This window comes from Polypterus senegalus, chromosome 11 (genome assembly GCF_016835505.1).
Source record: "Polypterus senegalus isolate Bchr_013 chromosome 11, ASM1683550v1, whole genome shotgun sequence".
NCBI classification, from domain to species: Eukaryota; Metazoa; Chordata; class Cladistia; order Polypteriformes; family Polypteridae; genus Polypterus; species Polypterus senegalus.
The window spans coordinates 106,253,155-106,275,888 of record NC_053164.1 but is presented as its reverse complement, the minus strand read 5'-3'; the positions used below and the strand labels follow the sequence as shown (position 1 = coordinate 106,275,888).

Genomic DNA, 22,734 nt, shown 5'->3' with positions numbered 1-22,734 from the left:
TTCGCATACCAGGAGAAGGTGGGAGCGGAGGATGCCATCATCTATATGCTACACCGATCCCTCTCCCACCTGGACAGTGGTGCTGTAAGAATTATGTTTTGGACTTCTCTAGCGCCTTCAACACCATCCAACCTCTGCTCCTTAGAGACAAGCTGACTGAGATGGGAGTAGACTCACACCTGGTGGCATGGATTGTGGACTATCTTACAGACAGACCTCAACATGTGCGTCTTGGGAACTGCAGGTCTGACATTGTGTTCAGCAATACAGGGGCGCCACAGGGGACTGTACTTTCTCCGGTCCTGTTCAATCTATATACATCAGACTTCCAATATGACTCGGAGTCCTGCCACGTGCAAAAGTTCGCTGATGACACTGCTATTGTGGGCTGCATCAGGTGTGGGCAGGAGGAGGAGTACAGAAAGTTAATCAAAGACTTTGTTAAATGGTGCGACTCAAACCACTTACACCTTAACACCAGCAAGACCAAGGAGCTGGTGGTGGATTTTAGGAGGCCCAGGCCCCTCATGGACCCTGTGATCATCAGAGGTGACTGTGTGCAGAGGGTGCAGACCTATAAATATCTGGGAGTGCAGCTGGATGACAAATTGGACTGGACTGCCAATACTGATGCTCTATGTAAGAAAGGTCAGAGCAGACTATACTTTCTGAGAAGGTTGGCATCCTTCAACATCTGCAGTAAGATGCTGCAGATGTTCTACCAGACGGTTGTGGCGAGTGCCCTCTTCTACGCAGTGGTGTGCTGGGGTGGCAGCATAAAGATGAAAGACGCCTCACGCCTGGACAAACTTGTTAAGAAGGCAGGCTGTATTGCAGGAGTAAAGTTGGACAGTTTAACATCTGTGGCAGTTAAGCAAACTCCTGTCAATCATGAATAATCCACTGCATCCACTAAACAGTGTCATCTCCAGGCAGAGGAGTAGTTTCAGTGACAGACTTTTGTCACTGTCCTGCTCCACTGACAGACTAAAGAGATCGTTCCTCCCCCACACTATGCGACTCTTCAATTCCATCCGGGGGAGTAAATGCTAACATTAATTTTATTTTTTTCATTTTTATTACTATTTAATTTAATATTGTTTCTTTGTATCAGTATACTGCTGCTGGATTATGTGAATTTTCCCTTGGGATTAATAAAGTATCTATCTATTTGTCTTTTTAAAGGGATAAAGAATAAAAAAAAAAAATCAGAACTGGTATTGGAATCAGCCGATCAAGTAACATGAAATCGGTGATTGGTATCAGCCTCAAAAAACCTGATCAGAGCATCTTAGTGTACTTTATATGTATCGTTGGTGTTCTTACCAATGGAGGTTTACTTTACCAAGGCAGGAACAAATCCCGGGGAGGGCACTAACCCACCGCAGTTATATGCACACAAACATTTTATTATTAACTAGCAAAATACCCGCGCTTCGCAGTGGAGAAGTAGTGTGTTAAAGAAGCAATGAAAAAGAAAAGGAAACATTTTGAAAATAACGTAACATGATTGTCAATGTAATTGTTTTGTCACTGTTGTGAGTGATGAGTGTTGTTGTCATATATATATATTTACACACACACACATAAACATATATATATACATATCTATACATATACACATATATACATACATATATATCTACATATATACACATACATATACACACACACATAAATACATACACACATACATACATACACACACATATATACACACAAATACATATATATATACATACACACACATATATAAACATATATATACATATACATACATATCTACATATATACACACACAGCTATTTCGTATCAGTGCAATACGCTGCTTGTTAAAATGGATAACTCCCGCTCTTACGCAAGTCTGCGTGGATATTATGAACTATCGTATTTGTTCAAGTTCTATTTAAATTTTAAATAGAAGGAATTTTTATTTAGTCGACAGAAATATCTTTGGTAGGAATGGTAAAACAGACAGGAATATTATTCCTGAATAAATCAACTCAAACCTTAAACAACTTATAATATTTTGCTCTCCATAAAAATATATCCTGTCTAAATTATACAAGTTAGAAATAAAGTAAACGTTAAAAGAACAAACATTCAAATTTCTTTACTCTTATGTAATTTTATATAAAAATAAACTTAGATTTTAAATATCCCAAAAGATTTTGCTCTCCATAAAAATATATCCTGTCAAAATTATACAAATTCAAATATGAACATGCTGCATAACAAAACCTGGAAATATAAATAAAATGTGTTCCTTTCAGCAATAACAAATCAAATCATTCAGTTGTCTTTGCTCATATGTCATTTTAGAGCTGGACGCCTGGCATCTTTTTGGCCACAGGTTCGTTTCTGTTTGGTGTGAGGTTCTGTGTTGTGGAGATTCTCAGGATGGATTGCAGGTGCTCATCAGTGAGGCGACTCCTGTGTGCTGTTTTGTTAGTCTTTATCACTGAGAAGAGCTTCTCACACAGATATGTGCTACCAAACATGCACAAGGTTCGAGCCGCATGTAGACGGACTTTTTGTTCTTCAAAGTCACCAAAGCGCCGTGCAAACTCAGTGCGCCAGTTTATCAGCAAAGTGCGATTTGGGAACACCGTAGTGACGACTTGGTTTAACATTACTTGGTAACAGGGAAAGTGGGGCAAGTGGTTGTGTCTCCCATAAAAGCAGCTTCACTTGAAATCACTTTGTGATTGTGCACGGTAAAACGTCCGCTGAAGTGTCAGATTCTTATTTAATTATTCTGCTTTCTGTATCTTCTGCATTGCATTCAGGTTACCCTGATGTTTTGTCTCATAGTGCCGCCTTAGATTAAATTCTGTAATTACAGCCACATTAGCTCCACAAATGAGACACACGGGTTCAGTAAACATATACTCAGCCTCCCATCGCTTTTAAAGGCTCTATTTTCAGAATGAACTTTTCTCTCCAGCATCGCGTGAGCTAGCTTCGCAATAAGTGTTCGCAAGGCAGCTGAAGCGCTGCATTATGGGATCTGTAGTTTATTGTGTTACCAGCGCTTCATATACCTGGGCCATTAATAACAATAATACAGTATATAAAATGATCTCGGGCGGATATAATTACACGCCGGCGGATGTGGCGCGGCCCTTGAGTTTGACAAATATGGACTAAATAGAACTTGAAAAGATATATTTTTGAAATGTGATCGCAATTCAGATAGAGTTGACGCACACTACAGCCTGCATCCTCCCTCGCTCTTACTTTTTACCGCTCATCTAATGAATACACTGAGTATGGCTTTACCAAAACAATCATTGATGGCGAATAAAGTATCCATTATTCGAGTATGTAGATCGGAATATATATATACATATATATATACCCGCGTATCGCAGCGGAGAAGTAGTGTGTTAAAAAAGCTAGAAAAAGAAAAGGGAACATTTTAAAAATAACGTAACATGACTGTCAATATACAGTATTTGTTTTGTGAGTGTTACTGAGTGTTGCTGTCATCAAGGATTTGATTATCATTATTTCTTTCAATCAGGCTCGTATTTGTAGGATGTGTTGTGTTCAAGTTACATTCCGTGTTTGTCAATCGCTGTAAAGATGACAGGTTTCTTTCATCGATTCGTTTCTTACTGCATCAATAAACAGCTCGTCTTCTTCTTTATCTGAGACCTGACACACTGCATGCACGGTTTTTTACACTGTCTTCCTTTAGCGGACATTGACTTTTTCCACCGTGTGCTTTGTTTCCGCAGTAGCTGGATTTATGAATATGCTTATCAGACGCTTCATATTTTTTGCTGCCTTTTCAATTGTGTAATTCGGTTTTGTTCAGCTTTTGGAACTGTTGCCTTTTATCTCTGCACTGCGCCAGTTCACGTGAGCCGCTCGGTGTACATGCATCGAAGGTTCCCAGCTGTGCTGGTGCCATCTCGTGCTATGTCCATGGCTGTATTTAATGTTACCTTAGTCCTGGCACTTAAAACTTTCTCTCGCAGTTTCGCTGAGTTTGTGTCAAACACCACCCTGACCATCTCATCTTCCTCTCCATAAAAACACAGTCCTTAACCCGTGAATATTTAGTGGGAGTTTGCTATTGGATTGCCGCTGACGGACGGCCTTATATGGGCAGGCACTAAATTACAAACGCCAGCGGCAGCCTGTCTATGAACTTAATTTAAAGTGTAGGTTTACATCGTGCTTTGTTTCAAGTAGCAGAACTCATGAATATGGTTGTATATGTCACTCGCTCGCTTCTTATTGTTTCGCTGCCTTCTCAATTATATAATGCATGTTTTCTTCAGCGCTTTTTTGAGGTCTTCCTGGTTTTCTATGTACTGCGTGATTACGTGGGAGGCGTGATGATGTCACACGAAACTCCCCCACGGCGTTGAAGCTCATCTCCATTACAGTAAATGGAGAAAAACTGCTTCCAGTTATGACCATTACGCGTAGAATTTCGATATAAAACCTGCCCAACTTTTGTAAGGAAGCTGTAAGGAATGAACCTGCCAAATTTCAGCCTTCCACCCACACGGGAAGTTGGAGAATTAGTGATGAGTCAGTGAGTGAGTGAGTCAGTGAGTGAGTGAGTGAGTGAGTGAGTGAGTGAATGAGTGAGTGAGTGAGTGAGGGCTTTGCCTTTTATTAGTATAGATTCTGAACTGACATGTATATCAGGCATAAGCCATTCTAGCTTGGCAACAAAAACAGCAAGTGCTCTGCAAAATTAATGTTTACTCTGTGATTACATCATTGAATTTGGTTTTAGGTCTACACCTTGACTAGGCCATTCTAAAAGTCTAAAATTCTTGTCCTTCTTTCACTCTGATGTAGAATACAGTTTGGTTTTTCTACATTGTCTTGCTATACTTTTACTAGGATGGCTACAAGAGATTGACTAGTGTCTTTAAGACCATCAGTTTGGCAATATGTGTTGAGACAATTGTTCTGAGGATCCCCAGAAACTAACGACTAATGACAACTGTAACTAACTTTGGAAACCACTTCCAGACAGACACTAATGAACAACTTTTTCCATCATAAAATTAAAAGAATAATAATTTTTCAAAAAAAATGTATTTTTCAAAATTTTATTTTAACTGAGGGTAGGGTTTATTTCTAGAAATCTTCACTTTGATGAGAAGAGTCAAAGCTAGTCAGATTTACAATGGGCAAGTCTGGTCTTTTTGTTAACAAAATTAGTGAAATAGATAAACTTAATTATCCAATTAATTAATCTGAATTTATAATTTTATTACCTCGTGCACCTAACACTGCCAATACTTGAAACTTTTTTTGTGTTTTTCCCAGATTCACTTATATAAACTAGTACAGCCCACAAAAAGACACCACCAAAACAGAAGAATTAGTGCTATGTTCACATTACAAGCCTCACTGCTAAATTCCAATGTTTTGCTCGGATCAGATTTGCAAACCTTTGACAGTGGACATTCACAAGTGACCTATATCTAACTAATTTGAATGCATCTGTCCTCTGAAACAGCATGCAAGACAACGCTGATATGTTTGAGCACCAGTCAGTGGAATCAATAACAAAAAAAAAACCCATCATGTTTGTCAGAAGACTCTTTATATTAAAACCAATGCAGTAGTAGCTAATGTATGTGTCACAGTTTGCTCTGGAGGATGGCAAATGTAGCTGTACATGATTAGGTTGAAAAGGTGAAAAAAAGCCAAACAGCTAGCTTTTGCTTCTTTCACAGCTACTGCTGACACTGCTGCAACATAAGATGTGCGGGTATGAGAAAGGACCCAGCAATGGTTGGGCTGTGACTGTCGTCACATGCAGCTATTGCTCCCCTCCATTCTTGTTTTGCCTAAACAATTTTGGCTAAAGAGGACAGCAATCGGCCAATATGTATAACCAAAAAAACACATGAATTCACATGACCCAGCCGGGATGCCTGGAAGGACCTGGAGGCAATAGATACGTCCCCCGGGCCACGAGGGCGCAACCGCCCTGTATAGTGATGGGACCACGGGGATGGGGCATGGAGGCACAACCCATTGGGGTCCGTGGTTACCACCAGGTTGCGGCCCAAGTCTCACACAGCCTGGGAGATCTGCATTGCCGCCACACCTGGGAAGGTGGAGGAAGGACCTTCCAGGGATGCCCGGAGTGCTTCCGGGTGCTCATGCAGCACTTCTGCCACACCAGGAAGTGCCGCCAGAAGAACATCAGCGAGCATCTGGAGCACATCCAGGTGATTATAAAAGGGGCCGCCTTCATACAGTTGGGGAGCCAGAGTCGGGTGCTGGAGGAGGACAAAGCTCCAGCGAGAGGAAGAAAGGCGGCCCATGGACATTGAAAGGCCCGTGATTTGGGGTGATTGGTGCGGGAGCACTGCGGGACTGTCTTGGAGATATTTATTTAATAAAATCGTGTGTTTTAGTAGAGCCGGTGTCTGTCTGATGGTGTATGGCTACCTCTCACACTGATCAAGAAGATTCAGAAATTGACCACTGAATTTACAGCATTGGGCAAAATGCAGATGAAGGGTAGATTATGGCAACTAATATAAGAACACTTGCACCTTGCCATTCAAAAACAGCAAAGTATAAACAAAAACTATTACAGAAAATGTGGCTGTACAGTATAATTATATGTCCATGAGGACAATATGATGTGTAGAAGGATATGTATGCAATATTTAAAAAAACAATTCAAAATATTTTGTATTTCATAATGTGATATGGGCAAGGAAAAAAATGTGTGTCTAAACTGAAGAGCAAAAGAAATTGAACAGATTGAAGTAATATTTGCTGCATAAACAAGGATATACAACACCAGCTTTCAATGAAACACCTCTTAAACAGTATAAACACTAAATTCTTTAGTATTTAATTGTTTTAGTATTGATAGGCCTGTCAGGATAAATTCCAACAGTTGTATACAACTTCTACAATGTTGTATGCTGTACTGACTTTGCAAAATCAACAGAAATAAAAAGCAGATCCTGCTACCTGAGAGGTTTACGGTCAATGCACACTTTCTCATAGATGTCTTTAAGAAACTGAGGAGGACTCTCCTGCACAACATGTTGAATTCGAAGTCGAGACTTCAAGTATTCTAGAAGTCGTTTTAAAAACCCAACAAAATGCTCTGCTGTTCGGATGCTTCCTGGGACTGCCTCTGGAGAGAAAGAAATTGTTTGTTTTTTTAGTTATTGTATAATGTCATATTTGGTATTCAATAACAACAGCATTTATTTACATAGCACATTTACACACGAATGGTGCAGGTCAAAGTGCTTCACAAGATGAAGAAAGAAAAGTTTATAAAAACAAAAATAAGATTGTTATTTAGTATTTTGAAAAGTAAAGTCTGATGGCCGGGAGGACAGAAAAATAAACAAAAAAATGCCACTGGGCATTCTACCTAACATAAATGATTTAAATCAATCCCCATGGTTTTCAAGCTTCACGTGAAAGAATTTGATTCAGCTACTAATAAATGCTATAAGCTTTCTAAAATCACCACAGAGAAAAACAGAGGTGTAGCAAATACAGAACACAAGTATATTGTACTGGCAGAACATACTTGTACTGTAATGGTCATTGTTCTACACAGATAACATTACAGAAGGGGTTTGATCTCAGTGTTAAAACAGAATAAAGAAAAAAAAAATCCATAAAGCATTACATAAGCTTGAAGAAAACTGTATGGGCATAAATCTACGTTACATTTTGCTTTGTATACTCCTAAACATGTTTAAAATATATGCTTTTAAAATATGTTTCACTTTTTAAAACATCAAAAACAACAAACATTGGTCTTCTGGACAGTGCAACTGGCTGTAAACAAATGGAAAAGTACTAGTCCAAATGTTAGCAAAATTTACAGCTGCAACCATGTGGCATGCAACATTGAGACCAACAAAGCAGTGTGGGTCAATACACAGTACTTTGCAGGTAACATTATGCTTCAAAGGTTAAAATATCAAAACACCCTTGGCAATAAGGGAACTCCTAACACAAAGCAATGGCTGCTGTTAGAAATTACCTCAAAAATAACAAATCGTTTGCGGACCTCACCAGTAGTAATGCCATTTCAATAGCTGACAAGTGCATAGAAGACTGCAACCAAATAAACATGGTTAACATAAGACTTGTTTTTTGCACAGTAAACTTTTAAATGCCATTTGTGAATTTAACTCTTTTTTTATAGTGCTTGAAAAAGCCTTGACAAAGTAATCCTTTGCCCGTGTGGCTATGTTGTGCCCTTACCCTTTACACAGTGAAATTCCTCCAGATTCCTTGAATCGTTTAATGATATTATGTACAGTACTGGGAGAAATATGCAAATACCTTCCAATCTTTCTTTAAGGAGCATTGTTTTTAAACATTTCAATAATTTTCTTACACACTGTTGACAAACAGGAGATCCTCTGTCCGTCTTTGCTCCTCAAAGACTCAGCCTTTTGTGGATATTGTTTTTGTACCAAATCATGATTACAATCACCTGTTGCATATTTTTTGCACTTTCTATATCTTCCCATCTGTTTTTGATTTGGGGTGGTACATTAATTTAATGTAACACACATGGTATAGTGCATTCAGTTGCTTGCTTTGTACACTAGTGTTTGTGATTTTGCATAAATGGTTATGCAGTTTTCATACATTCAGACATAGTTGCAAGAGAAATGTTTAGAAAAGACAAAGTTTTTACTTACATAGCTTATCTGGACTTATTTGCTTAATCCTTAAACTAAAAGCAAGTGGTGGCTTAGATAAATGTGCCACTAATACCTCCAAAATAGGAGTCCTGTTGGTAAGCACACAGAGCAAGTTCCAGCTGCCTTACCCTGGTAATTCTTTGGAATTAGCCGATGCCTCTGCAATACAACTGTATACTCAGCATACAACAGTATTGCACTCCAATGTAAATAACTCATCCAGTTAATACTTATTTAAAAAAAAAAAAGATAAGATAAATTTTACCTTGTAGAATTTCATCTGGTAGCACTGGATTAGAGAGATATACATCGGTTTCCCTGGCAACATTTGCTTCTTTCAGTCCTTGCACTAACTGACTGTACTCTTCTCTGAGTTTTGCAGCATCTGTTTCCTTTATTCTGTACAAAAAAAGATCCGATGAAGAAAGACAAACTATAATTTTAATCAAGCAAAAACAGTACAGACTTATAAAAGTGGTTTAGAAAATACTTTGTGGATGTTTAAACTTTCAGAATTTACTGGACTCACATCAGCAGTCATTAGATACTGATTATGGAGTATAGTTAACATATTAAAATAGTCTAAGCCAATTCTGATTAAACCTGTTTATATTGCTAACATTACTTCAGTATAACACTAGTGTATTCCCATCATGCAGTCTTTATGTGCTCAAAAGTCCAGCTACTAATCAAGCACCCTTACTTCCTCCACAGTTGTTTGGTTTGGAAGTGCATCAGCCCACTCAGAATGAAAACTCCAATCAGCTATTCAAACAACAGATAGGACTATAGTTCAGAAACTGCACTTTACACAAGTCCTGTGCAAATCTCAAGTCAAGAAAAGATCAAACAATGTAAATTAATACACTCAAATGCCAAACTAATCTTTAGTTATTTATATCATGAATATGGTACAAAGCACTCCAAAAAAGAGACATTTCTTGTGTCATAAGCCTTAAAATTTCTCTATCAGCTGAAAGAGGGTGCGAGCCAAAAAGAAAAGAAAGTAAAATTAACTTAACAAATAGAAAAGGTATGCATGAATCACAGGATTTTCACTTTCCAGAAAATTAACTATTAAAGAACCTTTATTACTATTCATAATAATGTTGTGTTCAACTCTTTTAGCGTATGTAACAACAGTACCAGAAGTTAAGGACTGTTTGAAAGATTAACAAATGCTTCACTATGAAAACTGCACATAAATGATCTTCTTGCTAGCGTTTTATACATCGCATGGTAAACACATGTTGTCACCACAATTTTTGTTATATATTTCAGTTTTGTTAGATGAATACATATTTCTATTTCTAAGTCTCAAGTATTAGTTTAAGCCAGGGATGCCCACACTTTTTCAGCTTGCAAGCTACTTTTAAAATGACCAGGTCGAAATGATCTACCTACATTAAAAATGATATATATATCACACACATACACACACATTATATATATATATATATATATATATATATATATATATATATATATATATATATATATATATATATATATATATATATATATATATATATATATATATACATACACACAGTGATCCCTCCTTGATCGAGGGGGTTGCGTTCCAGGACCCCCCGTGAAAGGTGAAAATCCGCAAAGTAAAAACCATATGTTCATATGGTTAATTTTTCTATATTTTAAGCCCTTATAAACTCTCCCACAATCTTATAAACATTTCCTACACAGTTAAACAGCAAAAACCCTTTGTATTCTCTTAGATATTAGGTAAGAGTCGTTGAAATTATGTATGTAAACACACTGTTTATATACAGTAAAACCTAAATCTTATTTTAAAGATATTGAGCATCTCCAATATCACACATGTTACAGCCATTACGACAGACAGGCCACCAGCAATAAATACGTACAATGCAAGAAAAATTGTATACAGTAAAATGTACTGTAAAAAGTACTGTATGTAGAAAATTAATTATGGTTACTCACCAACAATGACTCGATGACTTGTCCGATAATGATAAGTTTAATTTTACTGCACAACAAAGGAGAGCGTTACAGCTCTTCTAAAGGAGCCTCTTCAGGAGCCTCATGCATATCGCCGTGCATAGAACTCACACTATAACATGAAGTAAGCAAAAAAGTCGAAATGTGCTTACACACAGAAAAATCCAGATGCATAAATCTGTGCGTTCACCAACTTCCACGTTCTTCCGCTACATAAATCCCGATCAGCGTGAAAAGTAACGTACGTGCATGCTCCTGCTGTCCCACCACAACTCCTCCAAGAATTGCAAATCAATTAAATAGCCCTTAAGCTCAGCCTTCTGTGAAAAGGCAATGGAAAAAGCACGAGGTAAAACAGAAAAAGTTCAGCGAATACCAAGTGGGGGCAAGGAAAAACATACTATTTGTTGGTTTAAACAGTGACATAAACAAGAAAAGGAATTTGATTGAGTGACATAGTGTCGGAGAAACTCAAAAGCTCAAGTTTACAAAGTCGCACAGTGCCCGAAATAAAAAAGAAGTTGTCAGATATCAAATTCGTCATGAAAAGCCAAGTCGTAGCCCACCGTCTGAGTGTCAAATAGAAGCTTATTAGGGTACAGAGAAAAAAAAGGCACACAGTGTGAAAAAAGCACGAAATGTCAACTTTTATCTCTAAATTTCCACTTTAATCAGAAAGTAGAACATCATAAACTTCATCTTAAAATCATTTAATTTACTAGTTTCTCAAATCCCATCGCAACTAAAGTAGCACGTTAAATGCTTTGTTTTGTATTTGATCTTCTATATGCTCTGTGTGTGTGAATCACTACGTGCTTACCGTCATTCTCTTCATCCAACAGGACACAAAATCCATTACATTTGTAATATTACAGCTCTCTGAATAATTAAAATACTGAGATGTATACTTGATATCATTTTCATGATGATAGGAGTTAAAGCATGTTATTAAATATGGGAAAACGGTGGCGTAGTGATTGTGCGCGACCTACGATGAAATAATTTATTGCAGCAGTACTGTCTCTTTCATACGTACTAACCTCCAATTCTTGTCCTTCCTTTTCTTTCTCCAAATACCTAATTGCCACACAATCAGCTCTGTAATAGATGTTAAGCCACCTGTAAGCTTATAACGCCGATTCTTCAAAACTTTTAAGGAACATTGAAATATATTCGTAGTACATGCGAGGCAGGAACAATCTGTGAACGGAGTGCCAAATCCTTGCTAGCGTAGCGACACCGTGTCCACTAATTGTTAACAATACAGATTATTTAAATGTAGTTAAAGTTTTATCTGTATAATATAATAAACATATTTTGCTGCATTTCATCTTAAAAATGATATCGTCGTCATATGTAAATACGCGTTTTATAAAGAGGCTAAGGTTGTGCAATATTGTAACTGTAGTGCAAGTTTACAGTGAGGCAGCGTGTGCTTGATGCTGTATACCGATAATTCTCTTTCCGATCAGCTGCTGCTGTGATTCACCACTCAGATACAGTGATATAAATACTCTGAGTGGTGCAGTGAGAATAATATGGAAAAAAATGATCCTAACGGGAGCTGCTGAAAGAAGAAGAAGGTGCAGTGCAGAGTAACAACGCTGAAGCAGCTATGGTATTTGGAATATTCTGACCATTCCGTGGACCATAATATTGTTACTGGTTAATTACAATCAGATGCATTAAAATAATAAACAATATGCAGTTAATTTCAGTGTATTTATAAAGCCGCGTCAGGGATGTGGATCTGAAAAAGAAAGGATAACCACGCAGGAACAGTAGCACTGCTTTGACGCTGGGTGCCGCCAGTCTGCAAAACCAAGCGGAGAACTTGCGTACGACAGGGTATGAGGTACCGTGGAAATTGGCGTGGCTTTATGCCAAGTTTAGGTTTTATACATCGTGATTTGAACGTGGAAACGTTCTTACTCAACATTTCTAATGTTTACACATTTGGCCCCAGGTAACTGTGTATCACCGCCATTGTTGTTCTTCCGGCAGTCTTCAATCCAAATCCCTAAAGCAGATTCCATCCAGACTACCGCCTTATTACATCCACTTACAACTCGTTTTGCGCCCTGGTTAAAGGACACTGCAGTCATAGATCTTATATTCTTTTACTCCTTTTTTAAATAAAAAGAATTATGGACTCATTCATGCTGTAATGGTTTCCTAAAGCGGTGTAGTTGTTCCCTTCCTTTAACATATCAAAAACTTTTACCTTTTCAGCAATTGTTAGCATCTTCCATTGGCGCTTGGGCACGGCCCCTGAAGCAGAAGCAGGAGCAGACTGTTTTGGAGCCATAACAAAGAGCTTTACTATGCACAAAGATAAACACAAAAGAGCACAAAAGTTAACTCTTTACACAGCGAAACACGTTGATGCTGAATGAGTGAGACGAGACTTCCTGGTTAAAGCAGCGGAATCGAAGTCATCACTCTGTCGTTGCGCCAATCAGCACACAGGAACTTAACTCCGTGCTCTGATTGGGTAGCTTCTCAGCCATCCGCCAGTAGCGTCCCTTGCATGAAATCAACTGAGCAAACCAACTGAGGAAGCATGTACCAGAAGTAAAAAGACCCATTGCCCGCAGAAACCCGCGAAGCAGCGAAAAATCTGCGTTATAGATTTAGATATGCTTACATATAAAATCCGCGATAGAGTGAAGCCGCGAAAGTCAAAGCACAATATAGCAAGGGATTATTGTATATATACAGGTGCTGGTCATAAAATTAGAATATCATGACAAAGTTGATTTATTTCAGTAATTCCATTCAAAAAGTGAAACTTGTATATTAGATTCATGAAGATAGATAGTGAATTTGGGACTTTCATTAGTTGTCAGTTATAATCATCAAAATTAAAAGAAATAAACATTTGAAATACATCAGTCTGTGTGTAATGAATGAATCGAATATACAAGTTTCACTTTTTGAATGGAATTACTGAAATAAATCAGCTTTGTCATGATATTCTAATTTTATGACCAGCACCTGTATACTGAGTATACTTTATACATAAAATATATGTCGTGTACCTTGCATAACTGAATAACCTCTATGGCACAATAACAATTCAATACATTTATGGTCACTACAGTATTTGGATTTAATAATCTTCATGTAGGAAAAGGCTGACACGCATAAATAAGTAGAGCCGAATAATGCAGTCAAGGAGGTAGGTCTTGGAAGGACTTCTTATGCTTAATGATCGAGTGACTCACCCGGAACAATGTTTCGGTACATCTGCCTTTGTTTTTGAATTCAGCCGAGTGAAAAATGACAGCTGTCCGATTAACTGCGATTTTAATTTCCTCTCCTTTCTCTTTCTCAGATCGCTTTTTCGGAAGGAAGTTAGTTTCGTAGTTTTTATGAACAGTTCGAAAGTGCCTTTCTACATTTTCCTTCTTTGGAATAGCAATGATAGATTGACAGATCAGACAAACGCACTTCGATTGAGACATTGTGAGAAAAAAAATCCTCTTCCAATTCCACATGTAGCCCATACCATCTCCAAACAATTTATTTTTTAAATCCCTTCTTTAGTCGATATAAATTGGAAGGCTAACTAGATCACAGCCGGAGTTTTGCAGTAGTTTGCGCTTTTGATCGTGCATGCGGGATGACCAGTGTGATCTCAGACTGGCCGCCCTGTATGTCAATCAAGTGGCAAATGCCATAGGGAGGATATATGATAGACTAACGTTTAAAAATTATTTTTTTGAATGCAACACGATCTACCTGCACTACATTTCAGATTTATTGGTCTATCGTGATCGACGTCTTGGGCACCCCTGGTTTAAGCAATAATCATACCCTGTAATCTACCCACAAATGAAAAGAATCAAATATATACAACTGTTAGTCTTGAAAGACAACTTTGGCTGATAAGAAGAGCAATTTCTCACAAGAAAGAAGTGTACAGTACATTTATCTTTTTCTATTATACTTGATGAACTTGGCAACAAGAATTTAAAATAGTAAAAAATAGTACAAAATTCATGGGGTAAAGAGGGGCGGATTAAAGAATCCAAATTTGTTTATAGTTATTTAGAGCAGACGTAGGTTTTAAGTGAATAAAGTTGCCACTATATTATAGAGCTCATAAGGGTTTTAAAACTATCATTACTTGTAATTGTGTGTATTTAAACAGGTGCTTAGTGGAAGGTTAGGAGAAGCGAAATGAAAGCACAGAACTAATGAATCATAAGGCATCATACAGTTAAGAAATGACCATGGGTTATTGAGTGAGAAACTGCAGAAACTGTTTTGAGGAAGTGCTATTAATAAAGATAAGGAGCCAGTAAAAGAGGAAACGTTTCTGAGGATATTGAGGGCCAAGGTTGACACCACTTTAGAAAAGGGGACTGTTAGACCTGTTTTTCTTTTGAACCAGAGTGTTGAATTCTGGGACACATTTATGCAAATAAAACATTTGAATTATGAGAAGCATATGCAAATACACTGTGTGCACAATTATTAGGCAAGTGAGTATTTTGACCATATCATCATTTTTAATGCGTATATTCCAACTCCAAGCTGTATTAACTTGAATGCTTATTGGATTTAAGCACGTCAGGTGATGTGTATTTGTGTAATGAGGGAGGGTGTGGCCTAAGGAGATCAACACCCTATATCAAGGTGTGCAGAATTATTAGGCAGCTAGTTTTCCTCAGGCAAAATGGTCCAAAAAACAGATTTAACTGACTCTGAAAAGTCAAAAATTGTAAAAAGTCTTTCAGAGGGATGCAGCACTTTTGGAATTGCTAAGATATTGGTGTGTGATCACAGAACCATCAAACATTTTGTTGCAAATAGTCAACAGGGTCACAAGAAACGTGTTGAGAACAAAAGACGCAAATTAGCTGCCAAAGATTTGAGAAGAATCAAACGTGAAGCTACCAGGAACCCATTATCCTCCAGTACTTTCATATTCCAGAGCTGCAACCTACCTGGAGTGCCCAGAAGTACAAGGTGTTCAGTGCTCAAAGACATGGCCAAGGTAAGGAGGGCTGAAACCCAACCACCACTGAACAAGAAACATAAGTTGAAACGTCAAAACTGGGCCAAGAAATATCTGAATACAGATTTTTTTCAAAGGTTTAATGGACCGATGAGATGAGAGTGACTCTTGATGGACCAGATGGATGGACCTGTGGATCAGTAATGGGCACAGAGCTCCACTCCAACGTGGAGGTGGGGTACTGGTATGAGCTGGTATTTTTAAAGATGAGCTAGTTGGACCTTTTTGCATTGAAGATAAACTCAAAATCAACTCCCAAACCTACTGCCAGTTTTTCAAGACACTTTCTTCAAACAGTGATACAGGAAAAAGACCATGATTTTTATGCAGGCCAATGCTCCATCACTTGCATCGAAGTTCTCCACTGCGTGGCCAGCCAGTAAAGGCCTTAAAGATGAAGGAATAATGACATGGCCCCCCTTCCTCATCTGACCTAAACCCTATCGAGAACTTGTGGGCACTTCTTAAACGCTAGATTTACGGGGAGAAAACAATACACCTCTCTGAAGAGTGTCTGGGAGGCTGTAGTCACTGCTCCACAAAAAGCTGATTGTCAACAGATCAAGAAACTGACACTCCATGAATGGAAAGGCTTATGACTGTTATTGGAAAGAAGGGTGGCTATATTGGTCATTGATTGATTGATTTATTTTTTTTGAAATGTCAGAGATGTTTATTTGTAAATTTTGAGGTGTTTGTTTATTATTCTTACTATAACAGATGTAAATAAACAAGTGAGATGGGAAAATTTTCATTTTTCCTTTAGTTGCATAATAAATCTGCGCACTAATAATTGCCTAATAATTGTGCGCACATATGTATTCCCCTGATGATGTTCACACTCACATTTCCGTTGTGAAACATTCAGGTTTCAGGTTTATTAACATTTTGGATTGACTGATAGCACTGTGTTTGTTCCATATTAAAATTAATCCTCAAAAATACAACTTGCCTAATAATTCTGCACTCCCTGTATAAGGCATGATTAGCTTAAAATAACTTCAGATTGACAAGTAGCAAGACCAATATAATTTCTCAGTCATCCAGTTTTTCACTTACTAAAAATAACCATCAAGCCAGAGTATAAGAGAAGGCAGTGGCTTTTAAGTTAGAGAGATGACACACAGCATTTAATATGAGAAATATGAAACACAGACTTTGGTATGTGAAAGACAGAGGGCATGGGCAAATTTTGAAGGATGCACAAAAAACACTTTTGTTGTCAGAGGATGAAAGTAAAGCCCCCATCGACAAAATAAAAATGTGCCCCAAAAGAGAAGAGAAAAAATAATGTGCAACAGCACATACATTTCAAGAATGCCTTATTTGTATTAAGAAAAATTGACTCTTTATTTACACAGCTATCCCTCTCTAGGCTATATGGCTGTATGTTTACCTCTACTTTTGACTTTTAGTAAATGAAGTCTAGTTTCTCTGCAAATAAATACACTGTAAGTAATGATTCAAATAAAGTTTGAGTATTATCTCACTGTAGCAGTTTACTTACAGTATCTGCCCTGCTGTGCTTGTCCAGCTAAGTAATATGTCTTAGAAGTGATTCATTGTTTGTTCAGCCCTTTCAAAGGCAGCAATCTGGGTGCTGAAGAATGCTAATGTCCCAGAAGAATTGTTGGTTTTGTGGTTGTTCTTGGACTTTGCTAAGGTGGTTTAAAAATGTAATCTTTTCATAAGCAGAATGACTTCTGGCCCTGGCTAAGGTATTAAAACTGAGATAACCACCCTCGGCAACTGCTGAGACACCAAAGCCAAATTAGCTAGGCTCGGCCATTGCTGTCTGTGATGAGAATGAGTGAGGAGTGTATGTCAATTAGGAAAGTATTGTGGGGTGCACATGTAAATCAAGGCTACTAATTTAAGCATTTCCAGTATTATAAAAAGAACCTTAGATGTTAAAGTACATTTTGTTAACACTTTTACATGACAAAACAGATGTTCCATATTTCCATTATAAAAGTAAACCAATAAGAAAATTTATTCACTTTGTTTTTAATTAATGATATCAAAGGAACTCCTATAAAAGAGATGATAAAGAAATAAAAGGTACATAGAGCTAAAATTTAACAAAAAGACTAATGGTCATACTTTTGAATGGTACTCTGCAAAGTTTCTATGTTACTTTGGGTGCGATCCAGAGTCCTTCTGGTTATATTTACACTCATTGAATCAATACACACATTATCTGGAAAAGAATAAGCAATAAAAGGTTAAAGAATTCAGTAGCATCTATAAATAACAAAAATGCTGTTAAATATCCTTTTAAAATGACTTGCATTTTAATAAAAAAATCTGCAAATTCATGTATTTATGAAGCAACCCCACCAGCACTAAATAACATTAATAAATGTATTTATTTTTGGATAGAAAGCAAACCAAGTTTTAAAATAAGACAAGTAACTAACACAGTTTAAAGGAAAGTACGTGTTTGTGATTTAATATATACTGCTCAGCCTACATGCAAAAGATTATAAAACTGATAGAAAAAAAGAGAATCTCATACTATAAATATAGGTGCAAAATTTATAAAAAGGGCTTTAATTACCAATATTGTGGGCCTCATCAAATACGATAACTGACTTTTTTGCCAGCTCTTTGGACACAAGGTCAGCAATTTTGGGGTCCAACAGGTAATGGTAGCTATAAATCACAATATTGGCATGAAGAATCTGCAGATAAAAAACAAGTAAATAGCATTTATAAACTGCACATTATTTCACATTAAGCACTCTTAAAAACATACATTTTATTGATAATTTATTCTTTTGCATTTCTTATCTTTCATAAGACTTACTGTAATTGATTATCAGGTGGCTCATTTGGTTTAAACTTATTAACACAAGTTCACACAAATAAAGAGTAAGCAACTTCAAGGTTCGTAGGTGTCTGTTTCAGAGGAGTTAAGTGTATTCAAGTTTGGGTTTCTTTGAGTGATTGTACTAGTGTTTAACTTATTGTTCTCTGCATGTAGTGATTTTATTGTTACTAAGTTCATTTTCTGCTTCTCTTTTTGCATTAATTGTAACAAATCGACCTGCGTCTTTCTTCGTTGCCGGCTTACTGCCTAGTTCCATCCTGTTTAACAAGTGCTGCCCCCTTGCATGGTCTTACTAAATGCTTGGTCACTGGCAGCTGAGCTCACGGCTGCTCCCTACTTAAGGACATATTGCATGCTGTAGGTGTAAGCATCAGCACAAGTGGCAGACCTCCTTGTTTGAAGACATACTCGCATAAAGACCAGTAAGACCATGAGTCTACCTGTGCGAGTCCACTGGACAAGGCAACGGACACTCCCACCTGACTAAAGTACCTTTTTTCTTTCCTTTCAATATCTTAAGCATGTGTCAACAATTCATACCTATCCTTAACACAAGACATTGCTCTCGCCCCTTTAACAGGAGAGAACCCAGACAACCTTCGTCTTCTGCATCACCCCACCATTTCAGACAACCTCTTCTCCTTCAGCTTATGGAACTGCAGTCTGCAGTCAACAAAGCATGCTTAATTCCAGCTTTCGCCACCCAAAGGGATCTCCAAATGCTGGCTCTGACAGAGACATGGATTCAGCCAGAAAATACAGTAACACCTACAGTACTTTCATCTACCTTCAACTTCTCCCACTCCTGCTGCTCCACTTGTATGGCAGGGGACAAACAGGTATTCTTACATTGAAGTGCTGGAAATCCACCCCTCTGGGTAGATTAGATTATTTATTTACAAAAGTACATTTAAAACAACAGAGGTTGCACCAAAGTGATGTACAAAGAAGCATTAGAGTAAACACAAAGCAAACAATCATACAGAAGCAGATCAATAAGATAACCTATTATAACATCCACCACAATCCTATTATACACAGAGAAAAGCAGAAGAAAACAAGTAAGTCTTAAGCCGACTTTAAAAAAACTTGATAGAGGATGAAAACCTGATGTGAAAAGGCAAGTCAAAGGTTAGAAGCAACAACTGAGAAAGCTCGGTCTCCCCTCGACTTCAGCCGAGACCTTGGCACCACAAGGAGAAGTTGTCCAGATGACCTCAGTGCTTGTGGTGCCACACAGGGGTGAAGGAGGACACAGATATATTTTGGAGCGAGATCATGCAAGGCTTAAAAAACAAACAAGATTTTAAAATCAATGCAACACCTCACTGGTAACCAGTGAAGAGAGGTTAAAATGGGGGAGATGTGATCCTTTTTTCTTAACCCAATTAAGAATCTAGCTGCAACGTTTTGTACCAGCTGAAGGCGCAACAGAGCAGATTTTGGCAGACCCACATATAAAGAATTACAATAATCTAGGCGAGCTACAATAAAGGCATGAATGACTGTTTCCTAGTCCTTCTGTGATAGAAAAGATTTTAGTTTAGAAATGTGCCTCAGTTGGTAAAAACTGGACTTCACTACCATGGAGATTTATTTTTCAAAACTTAATGACGACTCAAAGATGATACCTAGGTTCCTGGCATCATTATGAATCATTACTGCCAAGGACCTTAACTGAGTGCCGATTTCAAATGCAGATGTGGTAGGACCAAAAATAATGACCTGTAGCAGTGCTACTATGTATTAAAACTGCATCTCCCAGCAGTCCCTGCAGGGGCTGTTGGGATCACAGGTGGTCAGAGGGGTTTAAAAGGAGGGCAGGTGTCCAAAGGAGAAAAAAAAAGTGTTTTTGTTGTATTTTGTGTGTCGTTTACCTGTCGGACTGCCTTCTGTTAATTAAGTCATATTTAATCGCTGTGTCCTGGATTGTATTCCTTGTTGGGGTCTGGATTGTCTGTCTACCTGTGTGCTGAGGACTGACTGTGGATTCACAGCTTTCCTGCAAGTATAGGAGTGCTCCTGAAAATCCATCCGTCTTCACCCTTCCAGTGTCTACTGGTAGTACTGTTTTTTCATTCCCTTACAACATACAGATCTCTGGTCATCTCTCATTACATCCGGTGTGGTATTCCATGGACTTTGCTGTGTGGAGTTGTGTTTTTGTGTTTAATGTAATATGGCCGTAGGGGCACAGGGGTGGTATTGTTTTCATTTATATTATTTAATTTCATTATATTCTTTAATTGTTGTTATTTCCCAGTGTGCTTTATTTTGTCTCCATTTGTGAGTGTGTGCGGGCAGGCCAATGCTGGGAGTGCCCCTGGGATCCTCTATAAAAATAAATAAATCACCGTCATTTTGACGGAGTGAATCTTAGCGGCACCGAACCGCTACAGACCTCTTTTTTATTTTCATTTAACTGTAAGAAATTTTGTGCCATCCATTATTTAATATTCTCAAAGCATTTTAAAAGCTTTTTTTACAGATGAAGTGATATCAGAACTAACTTTGAGGTACAGCTGCGTATCATCAGCACAACAATCATACACGACATCATGTTTGTAAAAAAAAAATGGCCTTCAAGGGGAACAGATAAAGGGAAAATAAAAGGGGAGCCAGGATAGAACCTTGTGGGATTCCTTGTGTGAGAGGAGCTGGCTGAGAGAAATTCCACTGTTAACAGACATAGATCTACCTTTGAGGTAGGACTTGAACCATTTCAATGCACAGCCTTGAATTCCTACTTCATCCTTAAGCCGTTTTAACAGAACCCCATGGTCCACTGTGTCAAATGCCGCACTGAGATCCAGTAAGACTATGATTGCAGAGGAGCCCGAGTCCAAAGTTAATAAAATATCCTTTCTGTAATGTATGAAATTCCATGCTACTACTGTCTCCTCTCCAATTAACATAACCATTATTGTTGTTTATCATCCTCCAGGTTTGCTTGGGATCTTCCTTAATGAGCTGGACAGACTGCTCTCTTCCACGTCTAAATCTTGGTGACCTACCTGGACAGCCTTCCTGCTACTGACTTCCTCACTCTTCTTTCCTCATTCACAGCTGCACGCCCCACCCACTCATAAGGCTGGCAATCTGCTTGACCTTGCTCTGTCATGCAACTGCACTCTCACTAATGCAACTGTCTACACGTCTGACCACTTTTTCATTCAGTTCTCTCTGCTGCTTCACTCTTCTCCTCACTCTGCTGTATCTTTCTGTCGATACTTCCACTCTCTCTCCCACCCATTTTTTGTCCATAGTCTTGTGACAATGCGGGTTCGCTCCATGCTCCCATCTTCGTTCTGGGAGCCCTTGAACCCGACACCGTCAGTAATGTCACGGATGAACTTGGCAGTGAGGCACAACCATTGAAGCAAGGGGATGGTGCAAAAGTGCCAAGTGCTTTTTTTAAAAACCAGCAAACAAAAACAAAGTGTTAAAATAAATAGTGCTGCACCAGCGGAGCCACCCTACCTGCAGCTTTCCTTCCTTCTGCCTTCTGATCTGGAGACTTCCCGATCCCTGGCTTCAGTTCAGCACTCTCCAGACCGAGACTTGGTTTGCCCCTAAGGCCAGGACGCTCACGCTGGGGAATCCACCTTCCAAGCCTCCTGACTCCCGAGGTGAGCCATCCTTCTTCCAGTCACTCCCACTCTTCACAAAATGCTCAGCAGGAGCAAACACTACCAACTGCCGTAGGTGTCGGCCAAACACCCCGCTAGGGCTCACTATCCAGCTGCCTGCGAGTCTGCGCACACGCTTTCCTGCACCGGCTTTCTCCTCCTGCTTCCTGCCTTCTCCTGCAACCTCCCGTTGTTTCCTGTTCTCTCTTTTCTTTTTTCTTAACTACCCCCGCTAGCCGCCTCGTGCTTCTATTTGTTACAGAAACGTGGATCAGCTGTGGCAATCAGCAGCCCCCAGGAATGCGGATGCGGACGACTCCTTACTTGTGCACTTAAGCTAGGACCGACCGCATCACAAATCACCCCCAGGAACCACTTCAGCCACACACCACAACGGCTCCTCGCTAAGCTGCGAGTGCGGCAATTATTTATTTTCAAAAAGTGGCCTTTTGACATGAGCTGTGGACCCGCTACACCACAAGTCTCCTCTGCTTTCCTCCCTCCTGAGCACTTCTACTCTCTTGACAGCAACACTGCCACAAACACCCTATGCTCAATTCTGTCTTCCTGTGTTAACAA

At 38.6% G+C, this 22,734-nt stretch overlaps 1 protein-coding gene across 1 annotated transcript in view; it reads right to left on the bottom strand.

Annotated features, from left to right (window-relative positions):
• The window catches only part of ercc2 (excision repair cross-complementation group 2), a 107,546-nt gene that overhangs the window by 34,781 nt on the left and 50,031 nt on the right, over positions 1–22,734 (bottom strand). The window contains exons 8-11 of the mRNA XM_039769437.1: positions 18,254–18,377; positions 17,797–17,893; positions 8,953–9,086; positions 6,976–7,144 (exon numbers count right to left, since the gene is read on the bottom strand). Of these exons, the coding sequence (XP_039625371.1) occupies positions 6,976–7,144; positions 8,953–9,086; positions 17,797–17,893; positions 18,254–18,377 (524 nt within the window). The remainder of the gene's footprint in view (positions 1–6,975; positions 7,145–8,952; positions 9,087–17,796; positions 17,894–18,253; positions 18,378–22,734) is intronic.